At 39.2% G+C, this 27,111-nt stretch overlaps 1 protein-coding gene across 8 annotated transcripts in view; it reads right to left on the reverse strand.

The window, feature by feature from the left end:
* The window catches only part of NEO1 (neogenin 1), a 141,825-nt gene that overhangs the window by 14,938 nt on the left and 99,776 nt on the right, over positions 1-27,111 (reverse strand). For 5 of the 8 annotated variants that reach the window (XR_013975371.1, XM_080930665.1, XM_080930661.1 and 2 more), the window contains exons 12-24: positions 26,587-26,725; positions 24,001-24,050; positions 22,478-22,625; positions 19,970-20,080; positions 18,827-19,021; positions 15,102-15,197; positions 13,564-13,739; positions 13,344-13,482; positions 11,314-11,421; positions 9,939-10,133; positions 9,326-9,358; positions 6,599-6,667; positions 2,734-2,881 (exon numbers count right to left, since the gene is read on the reverse strand). Coding sequence is in view for 7 of the 8 variants with exons in the window: in XM_080930665.1 (XP_080786791.1) it covers positions 2,734-2,881; positions 6,599-6,667; positions 9,326-9,358; positions 9,939-10,133; positions 11,314-11,421; positions 13,344-13,482; positions 13,564-13,739; positions 15,102-15,197; positions 18,827-19,021; positions 19,970-20,080; positions 22,478-22,625; positions 24,001-24,050; positions 26,587-26,725 (1,607 nt within the window). In the remaining variant the exon portion in view is untranslated. The remainder of the gene's footprint in view (positions 1-2,733; positions 2,882-6,598; positions 6,668-9,325; positions 9,359-9,938; positions 10,134-11,313; positions 11,422-13,343; positions 13,483-13,563; positions 13,740-15,101; positions 15,198-18,826; positions 19,022-19,969; positions 20,081-22,477; positions 22,626-24,000; positions 24,051-26,586; positions 26,726-27,111) is intronic. The other 3 variants (XM_080930662.1, XM_080930664.1, XM_080930660.1) reach the window with 1 other exon arrangement.

A 27,111-nucleotide genomic window follows, 5' to 3' on the forward strand; every position in this document is an offset into this window, starting at 1 on the left:
AAAATACATGAACCACATGGAAGAGCCTGGAGAAAAGAGAAGGCCCTGACTCAAGCCCTGAGGATGTGTAACCTAGTGAAAGTAACTGTGGTAAAATGGCTGAGACAGAAAGTACACTAGAAAGGACTAAAGCTTGACCATGCAGTGTAAACAAAAAGACTTCAAGCTAGTGTAAACAAGCACAGCGGGCCTTTATGTCTGGGTTTCATAGTCTCCGCTTCAACCAACTTTAGATTGAAAATATATTGTTTTTAAATTTCACTGAATATGTCAACTTCTCCTTGTCATTATTCTTGAAGCAATACAGTAAATCATTTGTACAGCAATTACTTGGTAGCCACATATGATTAATATGGAGATACTTTTACAAACTAAAATGGCTGTGCTGCCACTAGGCAATGTGATCTTACAGAGCTTCTGATACACATGTTATCATTGTAAGTTGATTATTCCTAAGCTGAAAACGTGAAAAACATTGAACACAGTGGCACACTCCTATGGTACCAGCAGCTTTATTTACTTTGAATCTTAACTCCTTCTAAAGCACTGTGGAACTTTTTGTCCTGTGTGTGTGTGTGTGTGTGTGTGTGTGTGTGTGTGTGTGTTTGTGTGTATGTGTGTGTGTGTATGTACACATGTGTGTTCATTTTGTTTTTTAGATACTATTAAAGACCCCAAGCATACTAATAATAGCTGTGAAAGCAAGTACTTACAGATATATAAATAAAACCCAAACACAGAGAGTTGCTGAAATGTTCTAAAAGAGCTGACTTTCAGGCTCTTAAGGAAAGTTTTCCATAATCCAAACCAGAAGAGAGACCCTCTTCTCTTAGAAAAGAGATGCAACCTAAACTATAGAAAGCTATTTGAGAGAGAATTAAACATCACATGACTTATCTATCATAAAGTTATTCAAATAGCAGTTACAGGGTAGCTTATTACCTGCCCCATGTATTAGCTGGGCACGGTGGCACATGCCTTTAATCCCAGCACCAGAGGCGGAGGCAAGTGTATCTCTGTGAGTTTGAAGCCAGCCTAGAATAGCAGGTTTCAGGACAATCAAGACTACATACTGAGAGCCCCCCTCACACTCACATACATATGTACACACCCACACACATATAAAATACTTATATTAGGCTAATAGTTTTCTCCCACCTTTATGGCACACAGGCCGTTGTGAAAGAGCCTGTGGTAAAGGTCTGCTCAGAAACTGCTTTGCTTGCTGCATATGTATACAGATGTACTTTCTGACTTTTCTGGTCAAGTACATAAGCAGAACTTTTTCTTCATCCCACTAAGTGTTCTATTTTTATCAACTCAATGCTTTACTTCTCATTTTTTCATGCATGCATACATGTATGTATCATGTTGAATAGACATGTGTGCAAGTGTATATGGAGTTCAGCAATTAACATCTGGTGTCTTCCTCTACGACTCTACACTTTGTTTTTTGAGACAAGTCTATCACTAACCCAGAGCTGGCTGACAGGCAAGGCTATCTGGCTGAGCAGCTTGAGGGCCTATTGTCACCTCTCTTCCCCGCCCCCACTGCTGGAGTTAGAGATGCTCAGTTTAAGTAGGTACTGGGACCTGAATTCAGGTCCTCATGTTTGCATATAAGCACTTTATTCACTGAACCATGTCCTCAGCCCTTACTTAGTTTTCATAACATTTTTTTGTTGTTATTGTTGTTAAAAAACTAAGATTCATGGTTAGAGAGATGGCACAGAAGATGGCTTTTTCAGAGGACCTGAATTTACTTCCCAGTACCACTGTGACTTGGCTCACAAACACCTATAACTCTAGTTCCAGAGGGATCTGATACCTCTAGCCTCTGTGGGCACATATACTCATGTGCATATACATACCTAATAATAATAATAATAATAATAATAACAACAACAACAACAACAACGACAAAAACACAAGTACACAAACATACAGGTTAGGCCAGACTGGACACAGGGTCAGATCTTTGATGCCACTGTCTTTCTTTTTCATGTTTTCCCTCTTGTACTATTAGAAGGTCTTTGGGGCACTAAACATATGTTACTGTGTGGTCTCCTATGAAACCTATGAGGCCTTCTTCTAGGATCCCTTCTGAGAACCTGCCCTACTTCCTAACCAGGTCTCCCTTCCTGCTTGTAGATGTGAACTTTTTGGCCCAAGACAGGGAAAGATGTTTTCAAACTTTAAAATTTTTTTTGAACATTGATTTTTATTTTTAATTATATGCACACTTCTGCAGAGAACAGAAGGTGCCAGATTCCCCTGAAGCTGAAGTTATAGGTGGCTATGAGTCATCCAAAGTAGGTGCTGGGAACAGATCTGTGTGCACTGCTAAAGCTGTACATGTTCTTAACTGATGAACCACCATTCTAGCCCCTCAGCTTCAAACATCTTAAGGAGCTTGTTGAGGCTCAGAAAAGCCAGTGTTAAATTTCTTAGGGGCTTCATTTTCCTTCTCTCATGGTTTCTTTTCCTCTTGCCTCTTCTTCAACTTGTGTTCAATAGATGGCAGACATATTTTAGCTCCATTAAAATCTTATGTGACTTGTCATAATATGCAAGATCCCCAAGACATTCCCCATGGGGGGTATCGCTGCATTTAAAGTGGCTCTTCCTGTACTTTATGTTTTTTTTGTTTTTAATTCTTTGCATCACTCTAGAAGCAGAAGCAACATATAAGAAGAAACAAATAAAACAGGGTTACATTTTAGGGATCCTTACTTCTTCTGGTGAGAGGTGGTGCGCCGGGTACAAAAGACAGCAATAATCACAACCACCACAATGGTGATGACGCCAACGGAGACGATGATGACCAGCAGCATATTGCTGTCTAGAGGAGAGGTGGGGCTCCCATGAGGGCTGTTGCTGCCTGCACGGGGGGAAAACGGTATGAATGTTAATTAGGTGATTTAAAAATATATATTTAATCAACTCTATTAAACCATTTCAAGGTATTTCATGTGAACTTTTCTCACACCAGTTATCAGTACTGCATAGACTGCCACTCGAGGAAACTATTTCTAGATTATAAATTCCTAAGGCTCTAGAGTCTGCCCTACATGCAGGGATTGGCATAGAGCTTTACTCAAAGAACAGCATACAACAAAACCTTCAAGTGTACTGATATTCTAGAGCTTTCTAAGCACTAAGGTTCAGATACGTTTTAATAAGTGTTTTGCTTTTCTGGTGTTATGTAAGATGTACAAATTCACTTTTTTTAAAGTCTCATGTTGTGCTGTGGAGACAGCTTAGCAGGTAAGATGTTTTTTGTCTTGAAGCATAAGGACCCAGGTTTCATCCCCAGAACCCATTAAATAAAAGCTGTGCATTGTTATATGAGTCTATAATCCCAGTGCTGGAGAAGCATGGCAGGTCCAGCCCTGGTAGACAGAGCATTAGAGCTCAAGTCAGGCAGCAAAGCCTACTTTGTGAGCTGCAAAGTCAGAGACCATAATGTAGAAGGTGGAGAGAACTTGGCAACTGTATATACACACCCACAACCACTATTTCTAAATCCTTTGTGATTTTTTTTTGCTTTCAAAATGATATAAAAATGTATAGCCATATATAAAGTAAAAGGTTTCCCTTAACATGTAGTTGTCTGAGGTTACAAAATCACTGTTTGAAAAATAACCTTCCTTCATAAGCATATAGATGAGAGAGTCCACTTTCTTATTCAACATCAGCAAGAAGTAGGTCTGTACATACATGTTATTTTGACAACTATTTACTGAGTGGGTACTATGTGCAATATATTATTGTGTGTATTCAAGATGCAACAGTGAATTGCAAAGACGCAAATGCTGGGGGTGGGAGTCGGCACGAACTACAAACAGGTAAGAAACTACGACTTACGAATGCCATGAAAAAAAGTGGGGTACAACGTAGAGTGACTGTGTGGCTGACTTAGACTAAGCAGGTGAAAAGCTTTTCTGAATCCAGTGTGGCTTTATCTCAAGTCTAAGGTCTCTCTTCACAATGCTGGAGAGGCAAGGCCTGAGTCTGCCCTATATATACTCCCAAGATAGTGATAAGCCACGCAGGAAACAGCATGTAGAACACTCAGTCTGGACTCTAAATTTAACTTGTTTTCATCTGTTTAACTGTATCCAGCAAAGTTTCTTAAAAATAAGATTCCCATCACACAAAGGCCTGAGGGAGGACACTCTAGAAGTGTGGTTTTCAACCTTCTTAGTCCTGTGACCCTTTAATACAGTGCCTCGTGTGTAGTGACCCCAATCAAAATTATTTTTGTTGCTATGTGAAAGTTGTAATTTACTGTTATGAGTTGAAATGTAAACATCTGGTATGTGGGGGTCTCAAATCGCAGGTTGAGAACCACTGCTCTAGAGGGAGGGGACAAGTGGAAGGAACCTGACGCGAGTTATTATTTGTTACCCCTGACAACTCGCTGCAGTGTGTAGCAGCACAGAGCTATGTCAGTTTTCAAGGCACTGAGAGTTAAGTGAGTGCTCAGCTAGAGATGGGACATTGCCTCAATTCCTCGTCCCTGACCACAAAGGCTCAGGAAACACAACAGAAGGGGTGTCCCTTGCCTGGCACGAGGATCTTTTAGACTGTGTGGTGGCACATGCTATAATACTGACACTTTGAAGACTGAAGAAGGAAGACTACAGCAAACTGAGTTCACTCTGGGTCACACAGTGAATTCCAGGCCTGATCCTATCTATCCTAGGCACAGTGATGCACAACTATAACCCAGGGGCAGAGACAGGCAGATCCCAAGGCTCGCCAGCCAAACAGTAGAGCTAATAAACAGGAGAGCGCTAGGTTCCTAAACCAAACCTTTTCTCATTGTGTGGGAATCCCTTCCAACAACACTGGATTATCTGACCTCCCAACTCTGATTCTATGATTTTACAGACATCAAAGTAGAGTGCTAAATCTGAGGTTGATTTAGAATGGCTTAAGAGCTTACTCTTTTATATTTGGTTCAATCATTTTTATCCTTCATTTCTAAGAAAAAGCTAAGCAGACAACTTAAAACTGTACTTACTGACCTCCAATGAGATAATATTTTGATATTTGGGAAAGACTACAGTACTAGAGCCAATAAAATTAACCATACTGTTAAACCAACATTGCTTTTAACAGAAATACTGAACTACTGGGCTAGATTCTTGCAAGGTGGGACCAACCTGCAAACTAAAGGCTAGAGGAGCAGGGATATGAGATCAAGCAGACAAGAAAGTATTTCTTTTTTTGGATCCAACACAAATAAGTTTCAGCATTCACCTGGATTAACTTCTACATATGAATTGGATAAACGCTTTTGTCTAGAACAGAGTAAGAAGGGGCCACCAAAGGGGCTGTCAATACTCTTGCCTGAGATCACATCACATGCATCTCCTTATGTGTGGCTGGGCTACTGGAACAACTTCTTTCTTTATCCTCCTGACTTCACACCTTCTTAGCTCTCAATCAATTCTTCACTATTCTCAGACTAATAATAGCAGACATTGAAAAAAATGGAAGTCTTGATATAATCAATACTGTTGGACATTTAGATATACAACTTATAAAGCCCAGATTTCTTAGCAATCTATGTACGCAGGCTTTTGTCAAGCTAGTTCTAACCTCCTGTGCACTTCTACCTGCAGGCAGTAGAACTCATAGTGAGCGTGTGCTGCTGCAGCTTTGTGGAATGTCTGATGCCCATCCTGACATTCAGTACCTTTTCCTCTCTAAAGATAATTCTTGTGTGTGTGTGTGTGTGTGTGTGTGTGTGCGTGCGTGCACCTGTGGAGGCCAGCAGAGGGCACTGGACCTCTGGAACTAGAGTTAAAGGTGGTTGTGAGCCACTCAAACTGAGTGAGAATGATGGGAACTGCATTCCAACTGACTACATGAATAGAAAGTGCTCTTACCTGCTGATCATCTCTCCAGCTCCCAGTTTCCTATGCCTTTAGGATATGGCGTAGATGATACCTCTTCTATAAAGTGTGCCTACTTCTATCAGGTACGTTTTTACTTTTCCCTCTCCTATAGTCTGCTATAGAGTCTGAATCTCCAAAACACAATGTAAAATTGGGACTGCAGTTACAGACAGCTGCAAGCCACTGTGTGGGTCCTGGGACTTGTACCTGGGTCCTCTGCAAGAGCAGCCCGTGCTTCAGCACTAAGAAGAAAGTGTTACAAAATTAAGGGCAATAACTTGTAGATTGGTAGAAACGTGGAGTAGTTTTCTCCACAATTCCCAAACTAAAAATAGTATAGTAGGGAGATGTTGAGCTTCTGAAGCAGTTCTCTGGCTTGTGTTGGGTGGTGGGCGATCCTACCAGAAGGCCAATTTTTCAAGGTCTAACTCTTTTTCTTGAGGTAGCAGGAGACAGATCATTTGTTTAGGAATCAGTCTTGTTTCTAGCTGGCTATACAGAGAAACAGGATTTTATAGTGAACATAAGCTTCTAGTAGTTCAGCAGCATTTGCCACTAGCATGGCCAAAGCTAGGTCCGCTAAATAAAATAAACTACATTAACATGCCGTAAGCCAACACTGAAGCCATAGCCACACGTTTCAAAAGAACTACATAATGTCCACAGCAAGCTGAAAAGGCGAGTTTTACCACTCATTGGAGGTTTGTAGTCAGATCCGAGGTCTGGTAGTCGGCTTCCTTTTCCTGCTGATCCTAAGGCTGAAGCAGAAGAAACCATGTCAGTAACAACCTAACGTGTAGATGTGATAGTCCATTTCACAGCTAGTGTTTCCCCAAAACAAAACCCGTCAGTCCACTCTGTAAGAGAATGAAACAACAATGGGAGACCACAGACTGTGCAAGTTAAACAGACAGAGCTTGCAGCCTAGGGAGACCTGACTACCAATCTGCTGTTCAGGAAGTTGGGAGATCCCCTCCCCATTTCTCTAGCCCAGGAAGTGATGATCAAAGAGAACACACGGTAGTAGATTATTTTATAAACAAAAGGGAGCAAAAGAATAAGTGAGCCGGATGCTTGTACCAAACGGTTATATTCTCCAAGAGACTTCCTGGGTAGGGTCAGTATTGTTCTGGCTGTTTTGTTTTTTTTTTTCCCCCCAAATTATGAGGTTGTTCTTCCAAGTAGAAAGTTAACTTTAGCAAGAGCAGGAAGATAAGCAGAGATTCAAATCAGATTCTCACTTTTATTTCGGTCACTTACGCATTAAACAACAGACACAAACAAAACACAAGCCTTCCTTCTAGTTGCTTACAAAGGCCATTGTCACCTGATCCTCTGTAGCCACAGGTTCTAACAAGTGAGGCCACTGACCCAGGCCTGGGTCTCCCCAGCAGTAGACCAAGGGACACAGAAACTCTAGGCTTTATTTTATTTCTGTTTTATAGTCCTTATTCTTGGATTTTAGTCTCTTTTTTCACATCTATAGTAAAATGCTTAGGAAAGCCCTTCCTCCAGAAAGATATCACTCAACTAAAAGTTACTAGCCAGAAAGCAGCAGCAAGCACTTGAAAAGAGGCAATATAAAAATTAAAGCTGCTCCTGACTGTTAACAGCACACGGTGCTTAAGAAATTGCCCTTGAACACCAGCTCCAATACATGGCAGTACTTTGATGCAGGCATTTGATGCAGTACATTTCATTAATCACCTGGGCCTCTGTTTCCAAGACTAAATGGAAATTTAAGACCCTGGAACATTGTGAATACTGCTTGGTGTGTAGTAAATGATCAATAAATGTTAACTATTACAAACATCACAAATTCAGGGAAGGATATCCTCTTCCTCTTTATGGAGGCAGAACACTAGTAAACACTTACAAGAGATACTTTTACAAATAAAGCCCGACTAGAAATGTATAAACTAAATTTCTTTCTGTAAAACATTAGAGTTTTACAGAATTTCTCTAATATTCCTCTAATAAAGAGCCATATTTTAAAAGAAACAAAAGGAGCTCAAATATAAGGTTGTATAAGTAGTTCACTTAAATAAATCTAGAGGCTAAATATAATGTTTGATATGTTCTCAGAAGCCAAAAACCTATACAGGAAAGGAGCAGAAGTTCTTGGCTCCTATGGTATAGCCTCAGGATTTCTAGGGCACATTCTAGGATTTAATTTAGTCTCTGACCTCTTTTCCATTGTTCCTACTGATTACTTAATTTTCTTACTTCTGAGGCGATCATATCTCCCAAGTGACACACACTATGTAGGCCTCAGGATTCCAGTTCTTCATAAGCTATTATGTCAGGCAAAATCTAACTGGCAGAGATACTTCGTATTTTAAGGTTCTTCATATTTAAATTTTTATGGTCATCATAAAGATTACATTTAAATTAAACTTTTCAGACACAAACAGGTGAAGTATTTTGAATGCCAGAGGCATAGAACAGCAAAGTGTTGCATAAAAGTTACCAAGTGAAAGAAAGAACAAAGCATATTTAATGTAATTCTTTATGAAATCTCACGCTTCTTTCTATTCTCAAAAAAAGTTATGTCCACAGTTTTCTCCCATGTACAAAAGACTCGTAAAACGCAAACACATGTCCAACACCATGCAACTCAATACTTTGTTCTGACTCTTCCTAACGTTAACCAAGATCTAAAACCTGTGCTCTGGTCACTACTGCTGACGCATGAGCGCGGCTGTCAGATTTACTTCTGGTATTCCATCTCTGCGGAAATCCGCCTTCAGCTTGTTTCGCAGATAAAACCTCAAAGCACAGCTATCAGGCCACCACAGGAACACAACGGGGACCCGCCGACTGAGGATTTGCAGACACTAAGACTCGTCCTTCCTAAGTGTCCATGCCACACACTTTATCCATTTATAAAAATGTCTTACTTCTGTTTAAAGACGAATAGAAAAAAAAGCTATAAATGAACATGTTCAGAAATAAGAAACCCTTGGTCACAGATAAGCACGTATGTAACAAGATTATGTATGTCAGAAGTAAAATATGTTTAGAGAATTTGATATTCATTTCTCACTTAAAGAAATGAAATCCTAAGTGTACAAACAGGAAAGGTTGCTACACTGGTCACTTTATGACTCAAATACTTATCACTGTTTATAACTTTAGCACCTTAACTTCTAAGGAGAACCTGATCTTCACTTAATGCCAATCCTGAGTTTATTCAACTCAATTTTCTTCCAACAGGTAATTTAGCTTCTAAGTGAATTTCTTAGAGCTTTTCAGATATCCCAAGGGCTATAAACATGGACTCAACTCTATTATAGCCAATAAATATGTGAGTGGTTTTTAACACATGATACTGATTTTTAGTGGGAAAAATGAAACAAAAAGCTAATTATAGGTTGCAAAAAAGAAAAACTGAAGGAGGCTATCTGCTCATTTACCTTGGTCATTAGGCATTTTATCAGAGGAGTCCGCTGGCAGGTCAAGCATAGGGAAGAGGAAACAAGATCAAGTCACCAGCTTTGAAGATGGACAGACAGAAGTTTTAAAGGAAAATATAAAATTTCCACAAACTTCCAAGTAAATTGACAATAGAAAAGAAATTTAGGTTTTCATATCTCCACAGTCTCAGTACCCAAATCCATTTCATTGGCCTACGCTTGCCTGGCTTACTATTTTATATTCATTTTCTGTGAGCTTTACAAAAAGGCTCTTTCTAACCTCATCCTTCACAAAAACTGACATATAAACTTTTTATGTTAGAGCCTGTGTGTGTCTGTCACAATAATGTGCAGTATAACTATGAAACCTAAAGAATCACATCTGATTTCTCTGACAGGAACTAAAAGATCACTGTAGTTTTTCTGCCCAGATATGTAGAGCCAAAGTTCCCTTCTCTGGAGAGCACCGATTTGGCGGCAAGGGATCCTCTGGGAGTCTCTACAGTGAGGCCGGCAGGCCCATCCCCAGTGCTTTGCACACTGCCTAGTCTCTGCATGTTTCAGTCCCACTCTGTAGACAACACATTGAAGCCCTTGGCTCAGGGAGCTTTACCTTTAGGTGTTCTGAACTGTACAGCCTCTGACATGGGTCCCATGCCCTTCGAGTTCCGGGCCTGGATTTTGAAGTAGTATGGGGTATCAAGTGTTAACTCTTGAATCTGGTGAGTCAGTCTGTTCCCCACAACAGGTTCAATAACCCAGTCGTGTATCTCTGCATTCACATCTGTGCTGTAATAGATGATGTAACCTGTCCAGAGCGATGAACAGAAAAAGAGATCCCATTTCTGCTTTTCCTTTTGCAATCAGAAAGTCAATAAATGTCTATGACACAATGTCTGAATAAAGCATCATGAGGACCCAGATTTAGAATAATGTAGTTCTGCGACTTTGCAATGTTATGACACGCTCAATTAGCATCAACCAAAAATCATCTCCCAGGAGAAAAAAGCTCAGCAGATTGGAAAGCCTCTGACAAAGTTCTAGTGGATGGGTGAGGCCACAGAGACTGCCACCAGATGTTTCCACCAGGGGGCACTCAATTCCCACAAATGAGTCAGGAAGGCTCACAAACTTCCTGATCTACACTACAAAAAATGTGATGTATTGTTTAAGGTTTTAAAAGACAAAGCAAAATGTAATCTGAGTCAGGTTATATTTGTTTCTTTTATAGGAGAGGCAGAGCAGGAACCTAAGAAGATGATATAAAGAATAGGATTTATAGAAAAGAACATCTTTAAAGTTACAGGAACATGCTAGGTATGGTGGCACACCCTTTTAATCCCAGAACTAAGGGGGAAGAGGCAGGTGGATCTCTGAGTTCATGGCCAGCCTGGTCTACTGAAAGAGTTCCAGGACAGCCAGTGCTACAAATAAAAAGCCCATTTCTAAAAACAAACCAAAATAAACAGACCAAAAAAAAAGTTACAGGAACAAAATTCACTTTCTGAGTCCTTAGGCCATCTTCCCCATATTTCAAAAGGTAACTGGTTCTTTAGCAAACTCCTAATGGGGCAGAGGTTCCAAACAGCTACCAGTATCCTACTATGGGAAATTTCTCTCTGAAGTTCAAAGTGGTAGTTAGTGTGCAGGGGGGGGGGGGGGGGGGCGTGGGGGCGTGAGGGGATGGGTGAGGGAGGGAATCCCGGGTTCCTTGGTAGGCTTGGGATAATTCATGCTTCTAAATCTAATAGTAAGAGCACAGAAACCTGAGGTGACAGGCCTAGGGCTTTTGGTGGTGGTTTAAAAACCTAATGGGATTTGGTGGGACTTGAAAGTAGAAAAGCACAGTCTATATACAGACTGGAAAATTTCCAGTAAAACTGTACAAAGTTCAAAGCAAGTCACTTGGGGAGTGAACAGTCTTATGGAAATGTCCCCACCCGTCAAGCTGCAGTAGAAAAGAAGGTGCACAGGCTGAGGCATCTCACCTGTAATCTTGCCATTTGCTTCCGAGGGAGGCTGCCAGTTCACTATTATGGTTCTCGGTTTTCCTTCTTTACTCACGACTGTCACGTCCTTAGGTGGAGAAGTGGGAACTGCAAAGTAACAAACACCACCCATTTCAATGTAATTCAATTCCCAACTCTTTTCACTGATAAGGAACAGTCTATGTATAGAACAAAGACAAAGCCCTCTGGCTTCAATACTGCAAGTCTATGTGTGACCAACTATTTCTAATAAAAAGCAGACCATACAAAGTATCAGAGAAAAACCAAAAGTATGAGGCAAGAGACTACGAGTCAGGGATACAAACTCAGGAGAAACAATTGTCACTGGTTCCAAGCACACATGACCATTGGCATTTTACAGTTTGCATGTCCTCAAGGCTATGACATCCTACAGGGGCAGGTGCCGATGTCCCTTGTTGGGAGGTCAAGGCACCAAAAATGAGAGCAGTTCCAGAATTGGTCCCAGACTACTTCCTCTCACTTGGGTTTGGCCTCTTTAGTAGGATATTTTAAAGTATTAAATAGTTTTCTCTACTGCTTAGAGTTGACTCCTCAAGTCAATTATGGCTTTTAAAAGCTCAATCCCCTCTAAGAAGAAAGAAATTTACAACTGGGTATTTTTCATTTTAAGCTCACACTAAAAGCATACCTCCAACTGTTGATGTTACTGATCTAAATCAAAGCTGTTCATGTAGTGGAAAAGATGGCAAAAGAAAATGGCTTCTCTATGTTATAGGTGAGAATGTCTAATGTAATGTGTAAGTAGGAAAATGCTCAAATCAAGTATTCCTTCAAATTGTCATTCCCTAAAACACTGGAGTTCTAATATAAGATGGGAAAGCCTGGTGAAACAAACATCCTAAGGGAATGTAAAATTTTCTCTTATTAGCCAATAAGCTGAAAGTAAAGCAAAAAAGATATTCTTAAAATGGAAAAGCTGAGTGTAGTGGCACATGCCTTTAATCCCAGCACTGCAGAGGCAGGTGGGACTTGGATGTCAGGTTTGTCTACACAGTGAGTGTAAGGCCAGCTAAGGCTACACAGTAAGACTGTCTCAACATGAAGCCAAACAAACAAAATAAACAGAGACGCAAACTAATAATTATTTACCCCGTTCTCTACTGTATTCCTAACTCTCCATTCCAATCTCCGTCTCTGGAGAAATCCTAAGCGACTGTGCAGAAGGGTAAGACTGGTTTGTACAGAATGTGGAAGTTTAGTTTCATCAGGCACAGAATAGGCCAGAATATGCAGAGAGTCCCGAAGTTGCTCGCAGCCTGAGAAACAGACCTCACAGCTAGCAGACTACCCTTCCTTCTGTCTTCTCAGTTATCCTTAGTTATCCTTTCTCCTCACATGTGCTCACAAGTGCCAAAGGCTAATCCAGCGAGAGACTTTACAGAGCTGCTTCCCGCGAAGGCCTCGGATTACCTAGGAACTGTTCAGACGGGGCACACATAGCCGGGCAACCATTTGGTCAAGGGCAGGTCATTTCATCTTTTTCTATTTCAATTTACCAGTAAGCAGGATTAATACAATAATATCTGTATCTACCCACAGGCTTTTCCATCTGTTCCTCATTTCACAACAGAATAACCTTCTAAAGTGGAAATGGGGAGATTATTACCCCAAACAAGACAGAGGAAACAGATTCAGAGGGATTAGTTGGCATGCTCATGAGAACAATTGGTGAATGGCTGACCTGAGATTGAATTCTTGTAATTTCTAAAACCTAGTCTGTCTTATATTACACCATTCTGCTATTTACTAATGTTTTAGCAAAGTGACCCAACACCCCTCAATAGTTGAAATGGCAAGCACGAATGAAATGCAGCTGTCCAATGGGTTCTGTACAGATAGCAATGTGTGTACTACCTGTACACAGTAGAAGCAGGTGATGAGATGTCCCTCTCCTGAGAATGTGTTACAGCAACACTGTGAATTCCACAGGCTTTCACATTTTACAAAGACAAGAAATGTCATGTGACACAGACTTGCATTATACATACCTAATTCAAAGGTAGCCCCATGAGCTGTCATACTCCATGTGCTTGACCTTCTACCTTTGGTCACCATCACAGAGAACTCATATAGCGTATTTGGCTTTAAGCCAGTAACCAAATAGCTTAATGTTGTTGCATTTGCATTCTGGAAAAGGAGGAATCAAGAACTTTAAAACAAGAAAATTTCACTGATTAGCTTTTTACACTCAAGGAAAACGTTCAGTACCTTGTATTTGGTGTTTGCTGGGATGTTGGTCTTCCACCGGACTGTGTAGTAGCGGGAGTCTGTAATCTTCTGGTGTTTGGGCAGGGAGTTGTCTGCCCAGGTAATCCTTATGGTGTCGTGACTCAGAATGGAAGCCTGAACTCCCACTGGTGGCATCATGGGAGTGGGATCTGGCACTGGAGTGTATGGAGCATTAATAACAAATAAATCAACTTCAGAAGTGTCTGGGTAAAAAGTAATTAAGAAAGGGAAGTGGCATTTTAACATAAACAAAAATAAAAGGGAATGCAGGGAAGTATAATGGAATGAAAGATGAGAAATGGAGAAAAAGAAAGAAAATCCAGAGTTAATAGACAGCTCTCATTCATTCAGAAGAGCACTTCTAATGTGTTTTTCTTTAAAGGAAAAGCTATAGGAAAATATTCAGCAAATTACTACTTAACCACATTGCCAACAATACTCTCAAGACTGAAAAATCGTAATTGAGTAATCATGTTAACATGCACATGCTTGAATTTTTTCGGCTTCCTTGAAAATGTTACCTGCTGTCAGAAAAAGGATCACACACACACACACACACACACACACACACACACACGAAATCAAAACTGCTCTTAAAATGTTCTTTCTGAACAAGCAACATAAAGCTCGTGGTCTGTTTGACAGTTTAGTAAATATGGCTGTGTTTGTGGGACAGGAGTTACCACTGCCCACCATGACATGTGATGTTTCATCCCTCAGAGCTGAATGTCCACGGCTAAGGCAATTCAGACTTGTGATGTCTTAAGTACAGGGGCAGTAGAGAGATGGCTCAGAGCTGAGTATATGGGAAGACTCCTCCTCAGGAGGTGAACTGATTGCACTGTCTGCTGCACGTTCTCTGTGAGTCAGAACCAAGTAGTGAACAAGCTCCATCAGGACAGATCCAAGTGGCACAGCACTGACGAAGTTCAGAGACCACAGTACTGTGTGGTGAAGAATGTATGTATGAGCTGTTTTCTATGCAGCAGACACACTCTTTATTGCAAAACAGAGGCCAGAGTGAGTAAAGAAAAAGAAAAGGCAATCACTGAGGGCCACAGCTGGAATACAGTACAGAGGGACCTTTGGGTTTTTCCAATTCCTAGCTAAGTTTCCTAAATGCACAGACTCATTTATTTTACAAGTTCAGGTTTTAAATGTTTCCTCATATAGTGATAGTAATTCATTTCATATATAACTAAATATCTGAACTGACAGCCTTTTTATGAATAACTGAAGCACTAATATAATAGTTTTCACGTTTATATTTCCTACATGAATACTGAAAACAATTCTCTCAAATCTATGCATTCTAGGTTCTATATTAAAGTGTATACATATATACAGAATGGCTTATGTGGTAGCCTTTAGAAAGCTAGCCTATCATTCATTCCAAGTCTGTACTCCAAGTTGCCATGATTTTTGTTCATAAACAAGCCATCAGGGAGACCCCCGAGTCACACTTTACACAAGCAGCTGGGAAAAGTCCAGGTGACCAAGACAGACAGATGCCCTACCTGTGTGAGGCCTGGTCACAGCACTCTCATAAAGGGGGATGCCTTCGCCAACATTGTTAAATGCTTTCAACGTAATCACATAATGAGAGCTTGGATCTGAGAGAAAGAAATCAAAACAACCTTTTAATGCTCTCTACAGGATTAAAAAGATACAAAAGTATCTAAATACAGAAAAATGTTAATGGGATTGCTTATTTGGGGATATGAAAAGATGTGGAGATAGAAGCACATATACCAAAATATTAGTTCCATTAATTTCTTGGCTTAGTCTTCAGAGTAGAAGTGGACTATTCTTCCTCTCCTGCAGTCTACTAAGCTTTAAGATGCTCACTGTATAATACAAGGCTTTTGTGTGCCAGAATCCTTCAGGTGCAGCTTGAAAATCAAACCCCTTCCATCCCTGACCTCATAGCTAAGGTGGAGAAGCAGGAGATAAACCATGAGTAAAGAATATCAAAGAATATTCTTTGATATTCCAGAGAATGTCCTAATCCTGAACAGTCAACTTCTTGGTTAGACAAGGCAAGGCCCAGGATTTGATGACCTACAGGTAGCTCTGCAGGGAGACCAAGAGAACACTCTCTTTAGGGCAGTGGTTCTCAACTTGTGGGTCTCAATCCTCACAGGGTTGCATATCAGAAGACATTTATATTACAACTCATAACAGTAGCAAACTTACAGTTATGAAGCAGCAATAAAAATAATTTTGTGATTGGGGGTCACCACATAAGGAGCTGTGTTAGAGTTGCAGCATCAGGAAGGTTGAGAACCACCGCTTTAGAGGATCCTTCAAGCTCAGGAGAGTTTTAGCTTAATGGATAGATGACTCCTACATATGTCTTCACCTCTGACTTGCTTCTTTCACTTACTATTCCTTGAATCTAATAAACACATTTTACTTTATGCTGAACAAATTCTGTTCTTACTATTTCTCAACAAACACACTTCTTTTCTAATAGTCTGGCACTTGGTCTGGGGCATCTCAAATCCTTCCTCATCCTCCTCGTCTCCAGACCTCAGACCCACCATAGTCCTGCCAATCTTAATGCTCAGGATGGACACCTGAATCTTTTCTACTAGTCTCCTGCTTATTCTCTTGAGCAGACTGTGTTCCCGCTTACCACTCTACCTCAAACACTATTCTGGTCACACCTTCAAGCCCAGCTATATTTCTTAGTGGGCTGCTCTGTGCGCCTTGTTCAGCTTTTTATCTCTGAACATACTTCACTTTAACTCACTGCTTTGTTTCTTGTATTTTACTTTGGTTCTCCCCTAGACTTAAAGTTCCGGGAGGTCAAGGACTAAGTCCTGACTGAAATGCAAAGGACTTTTATTTCAGAAGTTTCATAAGGGAAACAGTAGGAGGCTGGTCATCACAGGGACATTTTTATCCACTGGAAAGCTTTGGTTTTGCTATCTAACAATTGCTTGTAAGACTACTCATGTGGAGAAGCCTCCTGGGTTCAGCTGATCTGTCTCTCTTTGGAAGCAAAAACAGAAAGCAGATTTTGTTTTTGACTACATTTATAAACTACTGCTTATTTTCTTCCATAAAAGATCTGAGAACTCATTTGTTAGGCACTTAAAGCTTTCCTTAGGAAAGATGTCTACAAAGCAATGGGTTGAATAAAAAATTCATAAGAGATTATGAATTAAGAGGAAAGTCTTTCAGAGAAATATTAACAGTAACAATCGAACTTAGAAAGGTAGTTATAGTCAAACAAATTGATTCATTATATTATTATATTAATTTTACAAATTACATTTATCTATCTGCTTATGTGCATATGAGTGGTCATGCACATGCCGCAGCATATGTATGGTGTTAGAGAACAACTTGCAGAATTGGCTTTCTCTTTCTACTACATGGTTCCTGGGAATCAAACTTAAGATTGTCAGGCTTGGTGGCGAGCAGCTTTACTCCCACAGTGTTGGTGAATCTTACCATCAACTGACACACAAACTAGAGCTAGCTGAAAGAAAGAAACCTTAATTGAGAAAATGCCTCCAATAAGACCTGGGTGTAAGGCATTTTCTTAATTAGTTATTGACTGGGGGGGCCCAGCCCGTTGTGGATTTTCTTGCAAGATAATTAATAGTCCTAAGCATCTTTAACATGCTCATTTTCCATCCATATATCTTCTTCATAGACTACCATCCATCTTTATTGTCTGCTCACAGGTCTCCTTTAACATAGTGTCTATCCAGATCTTTTTCTTATTTTGACTGGGTTTTCTTTTTACTAAGTTGTAAAAATTTTTATATATTATAGGATCAAACTCTGTGAGACATTTGGATAGCTGATATTTTCTTCATATCTGCGGTTTGCCTTTTTATTTTTATTGATGTCTTTTCAAGAGCAGACGTTTAGGTTTTTGATTAAGAACTGGGTGAAGAGATGCATCAGAAGTTAAGAACACTGGCTACTCTTCTAGAGGAGTCAGATTAGATTCTTAGCAGCCACATGGCAGCTTACACCTGTTTCTATTCCATTCCAGAGAATCCAATGCCCTTTTCTGATCAATGGACTCTGCACATAGATGGTGAGCAGATATATATGGACAGATGGACGGACACACACACAGTTCAGAGGACAACTCGCAGAAGTTACTTCTCCCTTGTCTGTGGGTCCTGGGGGATTGAACTCAGTTTAGCAGCAGGTACTTCAGCCACTGAGCCTTTGCAATGACTCCACTTTGTCAATTTTACGGTTTGTGGTTGTTTGTAGCAATTTGTTCTTTGGGTGTTCACTTTTCCTCTTCCATTTAGACATTCAATTAGTCTCATGTCCTTAGCTACAAAGACATCCATTCTGAACTGAATCACTTCCCTGCCTTTGTTAAAAAAATCAACTGACTATATTAAGTACTGATTGTCCCATTAATGTACACCCTCTACCTTTGCACCAGTCTCACCAAGTCTCCATATATAAAAGAGCCTAATGAATCTCTCTAAATTTGACCAGTAACAACCTATTATACATACCCTAAAACTTATAGGTAAGTTTGATGGGAAACCAAGTATTTGCAAAAATCAAGGTATCTTCTTAACGAAATACATATTATTACAAAGGGAAGAGGTAATAAGCACTGGACACCATCTGTGCATCTAATAAGAGGCACTGACAAAAACCCACACAATGTCATTCCCCACAAAGTGTGTAAGCCCAGGTGGAGTGTGGAAATGCTGGACACACCTAATTTGAGGAACATACATGGCCTGTGTATATATATTTTCAAATGTCATTCATCAAGATGGGGGGGGGGCAAACAAACCACAGAACTAGTTCTAAATCAAAGGCTAATGAGACATGATAACTACACTCAGAACTGATCCTGAACCAGAAAACAGCATTTTTCTTTTGTCACGGAGGACAATGATAAGAAGTGTCAAATATGTAAATATTAATCTCTTTATTTCAATAAGCAGGCTATTTAGAAGAATTTTAGTAAAATTTGATGTTCACATTAGTGATTAATGAGAATTATCATGTCTGCAATTGACTTTTGCATGTTTCAGGGGAAATGCATACATAGAAAAACAGAAAAGAATAAAGAAAATGTGGAAAAATTAATCCTGCATAATCTGGGTGAAGACTAAGAAGAATATAGCAAAATTCTTTCTAGAAGTGTTACATTTGTTCTGTAAAAATAAAATTATACTATAAAAAATTTAAAATGAAGAAAATCACATGTATGATTATCCCTTCTTCCTAGCAAGCATACCCAAGTTTTCGATGGTGTAATAACGCTGTTTATAGTCCACTTTGATGGTCTGGGCATGCGGGCTGCCAATGCCGTAACCGATGGCATAACCTCGGACCACAATGTTCTGGTTCTCTGGAGGAGTCCAGCTCACTACAATGCTGGTGACAAGGGGACGGACATGAAGAGAGCTGGGCACTTCAGGAACACGAGTTTCTGAGAGAAAGCAGAAAGAAAATGAGATGTATTTCCTGTATAATGTTTCCTTATCCTTGGTGAATGTTGTTTAACTCCTGTCAGAATATTTGTGCTTTAACAAAGTCCCACATAACCCCCTTTTAGACTAAGAACTCAAAGAGAATTTATAGCTACAGTGGAATACGGTCTATAATTTTGCTTTTTTTCTAAGAAAATAAAACCCAGTTGCTCATTCCATTCCCTAAACTCTATAGGTTTAATAAGAAAGATACATCATCAACAAACTAGAAACCTGTTTGGAGCAGGTTAATCAAATATCACATTACAACAATGGTACCAATTATTTATTTCTCTAGATAATTAATGATCCAGAAAAACTGGCACCAAAGCCAGTTGTTAGATGAGTAACAGATTTTAAAAGGTAACAGTTTAATATACCTTTCATGTATATTACTCAAGGCATAAAATGCTACCTTAGTGGAAACTCAGAATAGGGATATAGGTCTTTGGTCTCCCCAAATCTGGCACCATCATTGTTAAAGGAACTGACTACACATAACCATCTGGAACTACTTATTGAACTAACAGTGAGAAAAAGCACAAGGTCTCTATGACTAGGAAAAAGGAAGCTGCAAGTGAAACACAGGTACACAACGATGTGGCTCAGTCTTACATTTTAGATTATCTATTTAATTATTTGCCTTGGTAAAAAAAAAAAAAAACTTAACTTGAAATCCCTATACATTTTTATTGTTCTGAGCCTGTTTCCTTTGGTACCTCTTTACAATTTCTGGAAAACAATGATGCCTTGAGGAACACTATTGCTTCACAGGAACAATAGCAGCACAGCATTCCACTGTTCACAGACAAGCAAAACTCAATAGCTTTCCAATTTGATTCATCATTGGTGATAACTGATATCTATGCATTATGAGCCAGTCATTCCTGTTCACTGTTGAATCTTACCATCTAGGTCACTTTCAAAAGTTTCAGCAGACAGCCAATCAGTTGCTGGACCTGTGCCATTGACTGTGAGGGCAGCTACTCGGAAGTTATATTCTGTCCCCCGATCAAGACCTGAGAATCAAGCAATAAGAGAGAAGCTGAAACAAGAGCTTTGGAAAACATAAAGTTAGCAATCTCCCATAAAAGGAAACATCTCACCTAACCAACTCAGTACACAGGTTAATAAAGTATAAGTTCATAAAACAAGCAAAACACAACACAGGGTAATTCTCAGTGCCTACACCACCTAGGACAAAACAGAAAAGACTAACCCTCCAAGGAAATTAAGAACTTTTTTTGTTTAAGAGCATGAAAACATCTTTGGGATTATTTAATGCAATCCTGTTGGTTTTGTTAAAAAGGATGCCATGACCAAAGATAATGAAAGAGTAGTTCCAAAGGAATAAAATCAGTTGGTTTCAGAAGACACCACAACCCAGAAAAGAATGTAAAGATCTAACTCCTATCAGGTTACCTCTGTTCTTTGAGACCTGCTATAACCACAGCTGAAATAATTTCAACATCAAATATGGCCTAGAAATCTATTTTTCAATAACAAGTTGAACAAGTGTATTTATAGTAAAAGAAGAAAACCCAAACTTTTCTATTATGTAACTCTTTATTTACTATCAACTTTAATAAAGTGTATGATTTACCAATGTAAAAGCAACAAAGATTCACAAATAAAAGTCTACCTACAAAGCAGGGTAACAATATGATCAGTTATGCATTCATTCACATGTACAGTTTAAAGCACTTAAATACAAGAGACTGACCATTAGGGTTACGAATATCATCCTCCCTCTCTATATCCAAATAACTGGGATCTTTGGACAGTAGTAGTATTAGTACAGAAACCCCAATAAAGACAGATACTGAAAATGTAAGTAACTAGGCTGGGATGCAAGGTATGCGGTAGCTGAGGTAAACAATCCTGGCATATAGTAAGAGTATATGCCCTGTAGGCTGTGTCCTCTGTGTGCCATCCTAAATCTGTTTGTCCCCAAAAAGCAAGGACAGAGAGGAACAAATGCTGGACATGTCAATTTACCTCCCCATTTAAAAACTACCTTTATTTATTATCCTATATGTATGGATGCTTTGCTTGTATGTATGTGTACCATGTATGTGCCTGGTGCCCTCAGAGGTCAAAAGACAATGTTGGATTCCCTGAGACAGGACTTAGACTCCATGTGGAAGTTGAGACTCTTAGCCCAGGTCCTCTAGAAGAACAGCCAGCGTTTAGTCACTGCGCCATCTCTCTAGGCTCATTACCCATTACCAACTTGTCAGAAAGTGCTAGAGAATGCTTCACGTGTTTACAATTGTAAATAGACAAACTTAAAATCAAAACAGACATGGCTCAATAAGGATCTGAAAGAATCCAACTACTCAGTTATCATTCCATGTCCTCTAGAAGGCTAAGAATATAGGGAAGATCAGGCAAAAGGGAGGTAAGTATAAAAAGGCTGAGGTCCTCTCCCCTTAAATAACTGACAGTTTAAAATGCAAAACTAAGGCACAAACCAGACATAAAGATGTAATGTGTAAAGTAATGTATCTTTGAGTGCTATAACAACCATTCTGTCCAGCTATAGATTAACTGTATAATTCGGTATCTGACACAGTCTCTTAGTAATCCATACTGCATGTTCCATTAGAAAGCTTCAAGTTAATGCTTAAAGCCTCCAGGAATCTTCTTTAGTTCTTGCAGATTACAGCTTTCATTTTCTGGATACTGGGGACATACTACTAGAGAATGGCATCCTTTCATCTATAGAGGTTCTGGATAATGCTTAACTCAGCTGGTACTTAGCTGTGGTCTGAGCACCAGATCCTGCTTTTGCTTTTATTAGTTAGCAATGCCTAGACTTTACTTTCATTTACATTTGTTGCTTCTCAAGTTCTCTTGTAAAGGAATCCTGGATTTGCTTAGCCATTTCTCATAGATGAATAAGAAAGAGAATTTTTAGTGATCTGTATTTTTATTAAATATATATCTGGGTTCATATAATAAGATATATTTTTGATATACAGGAAAAGAAAACTATACAAAAGAGCTATTTCTGATAGGATTTTTGAAAACTTTACTCTGTCCACAGCAGCAAATTATAATATTGCAGCTATTCAAATATTCTTCAGGTTACATGAGTTTGGCATGTTTTAAGTTTGTTATCAACTTGGTTGAGTAAAGTCTATCTTATATTTTCATATTACAAAGTGTTATGAACTCTGAAAATGTGGAGACAATAAAAAGAAACTAAAAATCAAACACAATTCAACCCCTCAGCAATGGAGAAATCCACCAGAGGATTTTCCATTAATTTATATTAAAAACGGTATCAATTTTTGTAAACCATTTTTAATTTGTTTATATAGAACAACTGCTTAGAGCAGTTTTAGAATAGCATCACTGTAAGTCTATGAAAGAACACCTTGTAGCCACTGACTACATGCAAAGCAGCTTACCTTCAATCAGCTGAGACAGCTGCGTCCCCGTTACCAAGGTCTCAGTGACATCACTCTTTCGGGAAGCCTTTCGATACCGAATCTTGTAGCCAGTAATTTGCCCATTTTGTGTGGCTGAGGAAGGGGGCTGCCAGTGGATCACTATGCTCTGAGGAAAGGCAGTGCAAGGGAAAGACTGACTGTGCATGCTGTCAAACCCACTTTCACAGCAGAGAGAGGAGAGTGACCATACAGAGCACTGGGGACTTATTTAAGAGTCAAAAATAATTCTAACTTACTGGATGTGGTGATGCACTTGGGAGACAGAGGCAGTTAGGTGTTTACAACTTTGAGGCCAGCCTGATCTACATAGTGAGTTTAGGGCCAGCTAGAGCTAGAGTGAGACTCTGTCTCAAAACAAAACATAACAAAACACTAGCACAACAAACAAACAAAACTTTAAATAAAAACCCCCTCAAACTCCTCTCAGGGAGATTACTGTGTTTTAAAGCAGTGCACTCTACCAGGCACGTGACATGACGTTGTCACCTATGAAAACTTGCTTGAGAGCCATGTTACAAGAGAAACTACCAAAAATCTGTCATGTTAGGCTGCATAATATCTATCCCAGTGTGCACGCAGCCCATGGACACAGCTTGGATATACCTGTTTGAGTCTAAACATCAGAAGTTCCAGAGGAGTTTTTAGAAGTTAAATATAAGGTCAGAGCATACAGATTAGGAAATAAATTATTGTTAGGTATAAGTATTATTTCCTTTCTTGAATGCAAATTAGCTGTAAGTAAATAATTTTGGAGGACAGGAGTGGTGGATGGAATGTCTGTAGTCCAGATCTTGGAAGACAGTAACTGCAGGTTTACAAGTTTGAGGCTAGCCTGGGCTCTACAATAAGTTCCAGGCCAGTCTGTATATATATGTATATATATAGTAAGACCTTGTCAAAAACAAAAACAAACAAAAATCTTAAAATTAAACAGAAGTAAATGTTTTCTGATATAGCATCCCACAGTACCTTTTGGTAAGACTTCTTTACTTATGTTGCCAGGGGTAGGGGTGGGAGTATTTGAAAGGCATATATGGCTGATATACATGAACCTGAACCAGGACGGATGCTGTGAACAGATATCCAGATTTATACCCATCTGTCTTTGGTTTATATTGGCATCATGGTATCATAAGCAACCTACTTTCTTTGAATGATTTTGTAAAGTTACGATCTAAAATGTCGTATTTATGTAAACACAGAAAAATTTTAATAGAAAGCTAAAGAGGTTGTAGCATCAGAGAAAGGAAAAAGAAAGTGAACAAAGGGAGTTCTCAGCCCAGCTTTATGATGCCTATGTTGTCTTATTTCCTGTTTGATTTTAGGTGTTCTCAGTTACATTCTAATGTCATGTTCATATTTTAAAGCAAATGAATTACTACAACACTGGCATTCACTGTTCTGATGTTTGCCCAAAGAACTTCTGGCTCTCTGTGTCCCTCTGAGGCGCAGGATACCAGTAAAGTGAATAGGAGTCTTACCTTCGAATTTCTCACTTCTAAGGACAGGTTCTGAGGAGCAGTACTGGGCACTAGACAGGTTAAAACAAAACAGGAAACACCTCAACCATCCACACATCACCATCATGTTAATACAAATGTGACTAGAGGGTCTCAACCCAGCTAACAATTTCTTATGTTGATAGCTCTCGGGATGAAGTGTGGCCATGTTTGAATCATATGAGCAACTACCCTTACTCAAATCAGGTTATAATTCTGGAAACCAGATATGTAGTTCAGAATAAAAGGAGCTTTGAACTCCTAGACCAGCAGTTCTGCATCCATGGGTTGCAGCTCCTTTGGAGGTTGAACAAGCCATTCACAGGGGTCACATCAGGTATTTACATCCTGACTCATAACAGCAGCCAAATTACAGTTATGAAGTAGTAATGAAATAATTTTATGGTTGGGGTCACTACAACATGAGGAACTGTACTAAAGGGTTAAACACATTTAAGGTTGAGAACACTGCCCTACACTCTAAACTTTTCTAGACTTAAGAAATATTCTAAAACTTAAACATACTTTGAGTACCTGCTGTGGGAAGAGCCACACATTTTTCTGGAACCAAGTGCAATGAATGTGGCAAGTAAGCAGAATTAGGTAATGACAATATGGACCAAGATGAGAAGATGGACACCTGAAGTGGTTTAGAAGGCAATTCCCAAGAGGAGAAAACTATTTCAACAAGAAAAGCTGCAGTAAGTGAACTATTTGGTTTCCCAATGCACCAAAGTGTCAGACGGCATGCATTTAGGTATGTAGAGTTTGTGTCTGCTGGTAAAACAGTTATATAACCAAAGTTCTTAATATACTGGAACTTAAAAGTTGATGGCTCATATGCTCTCCCTTCATGTGGTGACAGGCAGCAAAGAAAACTCAAGCAGACCTAATCAGTTTGCTCTCTATCACCAGATGCTAATTCTAGCCCTTCTTACCTAATCTTCTCATCAGGACTTTTCAATTCCCTATCATCTGGTGATCACATACTGAAGTAAGGACCTACTGAACTGATGTGCCTTGTTCACTCTCCCAGCTTGTACCTAGGAAAATGATATGGGCATCAAGTCAGAGGTTCCGCTGTAGAGGTCCGAAGCAGGGCCCAGCTATTCTGAAAACATGTCCATGTTAAGTAACTTAGCCATAGACATTCAGCATAGCTTGTGACTGTGTGATCCCACCCTGAAATTAAGATTCGTTATGAGCTTCTCTGCAGCAGGTACTCACTCCTTACAGCTCTCACAAGAGTTTACTGTTGTTTCCATTTCATGTGTTGTTTACAGATGAACTTCTGTGTGGTTTCCATCATCAAGGTATTCCATTTAGTAGGACTAAGATCTGGGATTTACCTTACTCTAAAGTGCTGCCTTAAAACCCCTTGTTAAGAAACTTTGTTTCACTCTGTTTCCATGGTACTGTGGTCAGTAGGCCAACTTATTTAAGTGCAGTTAAAGTTTGGCTTAAATGTAGACTTAAACGGCTGTAAAACCCATTTTCTTTCAAATCATGACCAATTGGATATTCAGTTGAATAGGTGAACTATAATTTATCTTTTGTTTTTCCTTTTTATCTGAAAAAACACCAAGCCCAAAGAAAAGAACAAAGAATAGTATAATGAACACTCTATTCTCTCCTAGTTTCACTAATTACTAACATTCTACAAAATCTACTTTATTTTTCCCATTATAAGTACATAATGAGAATTGCATAGGTACACGTTTATCTACCATATATTGTTTCTGAATTATCTGAGCCATGGCTGCAAGTCACCATGTCAGATTACTCTGAAATAGTTCAGTTACTTCAGTATCTGAATAACTGAATTCAATAGTTCAATATCTCCTGAGAATAACAGCAGGCTCCAAACACTCACTCACACACACACACACACACACACACACACACACACACAAACACAAATCACATTTGGAAGCTAATTTTTATTAAAAATTGTATTAAATATATAACATGTCCAATACTTACCACTTAAGGGGTCTAGTAAAGTGTGCTCTCTTTAATTTTTTAAGGCTCTCTAAATTTTAAAAAGGTTGCAGAACTTCTCTATTTGATGTGTCAGTTTGTTGCACCATGATTTGGACTGAAGTAAGTATTTTAGGTAGGAAAACAGGCCAAAGCTGTGTATTTCTTCATTGACTACAAACCATTCACATATGCATGCTTTATTACTGATGAACTGTTTGATCATCTGCTTAAGGGCAAAGAACTACAGCTCTTACATTTTTAAATATGACTGGTACTTCCAGTCAGGCTAATGATTCCACAGCCATAAAGTGGTCTGTGCTGTGAACACACAACAGAATTGTCTCCACAGAAGACTGTAGTAAAAACACTGAGAACCCATGTGTATTAGATACCATGTGCTCTGTGCTTTCCAGTGATGTTGTACAGCAATGCTGGTGAAGCTGGTGTTACCTGAAGCTTACATTTGAGAAAAAATACTCAAAAGGTACAATGGGGATACGAATCAAAGCTTCTTCACATCAAAGCACGTGGTTTTATTGATTAGGGGCACTAAGAGCGTATTTTGTTGCAAAGGAAAAAGCTCACCATCTGACAATGTTCGAACAGCAACATCTTGTGTAGAGACTCCAGGACCATGTTTATTGTAGGCCACCACTCGGAAACTATATTCTGTGTATTTCTTCAGTCCGTTAATGGTGTAGGAGTGACTTGAAACATCAACATCCTTGAATGAAATAGAATATGTATCTGTACATACATGTGCACACACAGAGCTCAAGGTAAAAGCAATGCTACAAAATGAACAAACTGTGCAGTAGTTTTAACCCTCTTACAGAACATTTATAGTGAAAGCAGATTAGTTAATTATAAACAATAGCAATTTATTTGAAATATTATTTGATATTTAGTAACCTTTGCTGGTAAAAACTACAAAATGAATTTTAGTACAACAAAACAGATGCCATCATCATTTAGTTTTGTATTTATCTCCCTGACCTCTCATTGTTTTCAACTAACCATGGAGCTCTGTAAGATTTTGGTGTGGAGGCTACAGTACTAGCACATCTTGTATGCTAGGCAATTGTTCTACCACTGAGTCATATCACTTTG

Source organism: Micromys minutus (assembly GCF_963924665.1).
Source record: "Micromys minutus genome assembly, chromosome: 16".
In the NCBI taxonomy this organism is placed as follows: Eukaryota; Metazoa; Chordata; class Mammalia; order Rodentia; family Muridae; genus Micromys; species Micromys minutus.